This window comes from Vitis riparia, chromosome 8 (genome assembly GCF_004353265.1).
Source record: "Vitis riparia cultivar Riparia Gloire de Montpellier isolate 1030 chromosome 8, EGFV_Vit.rip_1.0, whole genome shotgun sequence".
Taxonomy (NCBI): Eukaryota; Viridiplantae; Streptophyta; class Magnoliopsida; order Vitales; family Vitaceae; genus Vitis; species Vitis riparia.
The window spans coordinates 862,214-866,442 of NC_048438.1; the positions used below are offsets into that span (position 1 = coordinate 862,214).

Sequence of the window (4,229 nt, forward strand, 5' to 3'; positions counted from 1 at the left end):
TCATTTATTATTCCTGAATAGGGTATTTTCGTCATTTCATTCTTAATAAGACCCCCTTACCTTAAATAGTTATTCTCCTACCTATGTTTTAAAATAAATATATATCAAATTAATTATAATATTATTATAATAACAAAATTTAATTTAAATTTTATTTTATTATTATTAAATAAATTTTAAATAAAATAAAATGAAGATTATTTTGATTTAAAAATAATTAATAACAAATGAATTTTGAAGTTTTTAAATAAAATAATTTAGTGTCCGAATTGGATACATTTTTTATTTTTAAAATAAAGAAAAAAATTTATAATAATATAAAAATAGAACATTTTATATAAAAGTTAGATGTTTATTTTATATTTTTAAAAATCACTTTAAAAAATTTTTAAATTTAATAATAGTTTGATATTTTTTATAAATATTTTTTAAAATCATTATTTTTAAAATCTAAGTTATTAATTTTTATTTTTATTTTAAAAGATTATAAATAACCGGGGACTAAATACAAATATGATAAATTTTTATTTATAATATTTCATATTTAATTACCTTTTTACATTTGTATTATCGATGAAAACAATTAAAATATGTTTTGAAAACGTCTTATTTTTAAAATAATTGTTCAGAAGAATTCCGATTTCTTTCAAAATATTTTATTTTTATATTAAAGTTTTAATGAAAAATACAGCTTAATTCATATGTATTATTAACAATTTAAAACAATTTTTTTGGCTTATTATTGCAATTATTGTTACTATTAATTAGGCAACCGAAGGTGGTTTTCCTGGTCTTGATTTGAAACAACGTGCGGGCATTTTTATTTTTATTTTCCTTTTTCTTATCATCTTTCCTTTTAAAATTAGGGTTTATTCCTTGGAATCGAAGTCTCTATATATTAGGGTTTCTTTGAGCTGAGTTGATCCTTGCAGCGGTTTTGGGTTAATCTTATTGTTGGTAAGCTCGTTTTATCTATTTTTTTTTTTAATGGGATCATAGTTGATTCACAAATCTTGGTTCCTGTTTGGTTGCTGAGAAAATTGTTGGAAAAGATATGAAAAGGTAAGAAAATAAAATTTTGGACTATTATGGGATGAATCCGATTCATTTTTGTCTTTGGGTTGTCATTTCCTTTCCTGCGGTTTCTCAGCAACCAAAATGGCCTTTACGGTATTATTCTAGGCCATTGACCGGAAAAAAATCGGATCATGTTGATATGCTTGAATTGGTGACTGCAATATGATTTCAGCTGAATCGGCGGTTTTCTTTTTAAGATTTTATTCTTACAGATTTTGCTTTCGTTTGCTCTCTGTTTGGTTGCTGAGAAAAGTAGAAGAAAAGAGGTGGAGATGGAATTTTGCATTTTATGTTTTGGATTCTAAAATTTGAAAATTTTAGGTGGACTGAGCCAAACGATTATGTTATGCATCTCAGGACTGAAACGAGTCCGAGATTCAGGACTTTGGTTTCTTCGATTTCATGTTATTTTCTCATCAATTAAATGGAAAACATATCTTCTTCTTTTTTTTTCTGCAAATCTATTATGCCATCTGTTTGGTTGTCCAGAGGGCAGAAGATGAAAAGGCAACATAAATTTTGGTTTCTATTTTTGTTTGTTAGTTTTGTTGTTTGGATTCCCAAAATTGAAAAAAAAAATTCAAATGAACTGAGTCAAATGGTTGTATTAGGTTTAGTTGACTGGAGCTGTCTAGGCCTTTGATTTCTGGGGTCTTATGTTATGTGAAACCCAAGATTCATAATTTGAACTTTAATTTAATTTTCTAACATTTTCTCAGCAACCAAAAGGATCATAATCTTGTTCCCTCCCTCTCCCCCCTCCCCCCCACTTTTTTTTTTTTTCCTTTTTCTCTCCTTGTGTATTTGGGGGTGAGGGTCCATGGTCCTGAGAGCGGTGGAAGTTTACATGATATTGTTATTGAAGTAATGCTTTCATCATTAGATTTTTTTGTCCTGATGAATTTTTGGCTTTGGACTTCAGGTAAGATTGAACCCAGGCACAGTCCCAAAAAAGGTTGTGGCCCCTAACTGCTGCACTTAAATTCAGGTGTATTGGATCATTTTTTGAGTATCCATGAAATTCTATTTGATCAGATCTCCGATTTTCACAATAACAGTGAAGTGGGTTTATGCCAGTTGACTTTGGGCTGCAGAGAGCAGCCTCACTAATGTTTCCTTTTGCCTCTACAAGAATATTGTCTTAGGGATCCCTTGAAATAATGAAGTTGAAGAATTGAATTGTTTTTTCTTGGTGAGAAGTATCTATCAACACAATGCAGCTGGGATTCCAACAGTTTCTGTTATTTTCACTCTTTTTCTTGGTGCTATCTGGTTGTGTCAAAGCAGAGTCAGAAACAGAAAGTTTGCCAAAATTAAGAACTGCTCCACATAGGAATGTAGGAGATAAAATTATAGATGGGTCTGGAACAGAGACTGCCTTCCGGTCAGAAGATGGTAAAAGTGTGCTGGGTGAGAGGAAAGGGGGTACCACCAGAGTTACGGTGTCCACAGTTGCATTATTTACTCTGGCAATGGCTGCTGCCACAGGATTAGGTGCAGTCCCATTTTTCTTTGTCGAGCTTGATCCCCAGTGGGCTGGAATATGCAATGGAATGGCTGCTGGTGTGATGTTGGCTGCCAGCTTTGATCTTGTACAGGAAGGGCAGGAGCATGGTACTGGAAATTGGGTCATGGTTGGCATTTTGGCAGGAGGCATTTTCATTTGGCTTTGCAAGAAGGTGGTGAACCTTGCTCTTTTCATGTTTTTTTGTCCCTTTCAGTACTAAAATTCACTTGCTGCTCCTTGTTCCTATTCCATAGAGGCATATTTGTCACCTTTCCAGTAATATATATACACATCTATGCATAAATTAGACACACATTATAACCCATCAAAAAATACATTAGACGTGCATTATAATGTTTTGTATGTCTTTGATGATAAATATCTTTCAATGTGCTTTTGTTATGCTATTGTTTATCTCTTTTGTTTGGTTTAATAACCATTTTGTACAAATTTATTTTCTTTTGAGTGTTTCTGTTTTAAGGCCGTCTTTGATAGAATTGAAAATTCTATACTGAATGCATTTCGTTCTGTGTTTACAGTGCTGTAAAGTTAGGCATCTGAAAGGGGAAATTTGTCATCTGGCTAATATAATGAAAATGGATTTATCAGTTTTGTTTTGATGGTTCAATACCATATGGTTGGATTCTATCCATTTTTTGGCAAGAGGCTAACTGAGTCCATCAGTGAAGACTGAAAATTGAGTGACTTCCATTACACAGTATTAAATGCATTTAACAGAGAGATGCACCCTTAAAATTTCTTTTGAAATGGTTCATTTATTTGAGGTAATGATGTTGTTAGCTGGGAATGTCATTATTCCCATCATTCTTATGCATGCACTCTCACTCACAAAACCATGTTAAATTTTCCTATACAGCATTTAATTTGAACTTGATGGCCATGTTTGATGAGTCTGCTTTGTTACTGATTGACAAACTGTCTATTTTGTTGCACTACAGCATACTACAATTCTTTATCAATGAATTGGAAAAAAATTGATAATTTGGTGGAAGATGGCTTCATCATTTCTTAGATTTCCTTTTTCTTTTAATGACCAAATTTGAAAGGCATGAAAGGAATGAAAAAGCCTCGATCCAGTGGAAAAATTGTAGCTTATACTTGCGATTTATAATTAAGCTCATATCATGTTGAAAATGCTACCTAAAACAACATTAAACCAAATCGAGTTTTTCACCAAAGAACTATATTTATGTACACATTTGTTTGTGTTGTGATGATTACTTCCTCCACACATGCTTGGATGTACTAAAATCCTATCATGTTATGCATGATTTTTTGTTTCTCAGTTTCTTGAACAATATGGGGAAGTAAGTATGTTGGACATAAAAGGAGCAGAGGCAGCCAAAGTTGTTCTTGTCATCGGAATAATGACTCTTCATTCCTTTGGGGAGGGTGCTGGTGTTGGAGTTTCCTTTGCTGGCTCAAAGGGTTTCTCACAAGGCATTTTGGTAACTTTGGCTATAGCTGTGCATAACATACCAGAGGGATTGGCTGTGAGCATGGTGCTTGCATCAAGGGGAGTTTCACCGCAGAATGCAATGTTATGGAGTGTAATTACATCATTGCCTCAGGTAGTATTTTATGCTTGGTAATTAATTGGGTTTTGACTGTATCTCATGCTGTG

The 4,229-nt window shown here is 32.5% G+C and overlaps 1 protein-coding gene across 1 annotated transcript; it reads left to right on the forward strand.

Annotated features, from left to right (window-relative positions):
• Positions 1–843: 843 nt before the first annotated feature.
• Positions 844–4,229, forward strand: LOC117919723 (putative zinc transporter At3g08650). Its single transcript, XM_034836962.1, has 3 exons — positions 844–957; positions 2,000–2,756; positions 3,892–4,229. Exons 2-3 carry the CDS (start codon positions 2,292–2,294, stop codon positions 4,195–4,197), a joined length of 771 nt encoding a protein of 256 aa, XP_034692853.1. The 5' UTR covers positions 844–957; positions 2,000–2,291; the 3' UTR covers positions 4,198–4,229.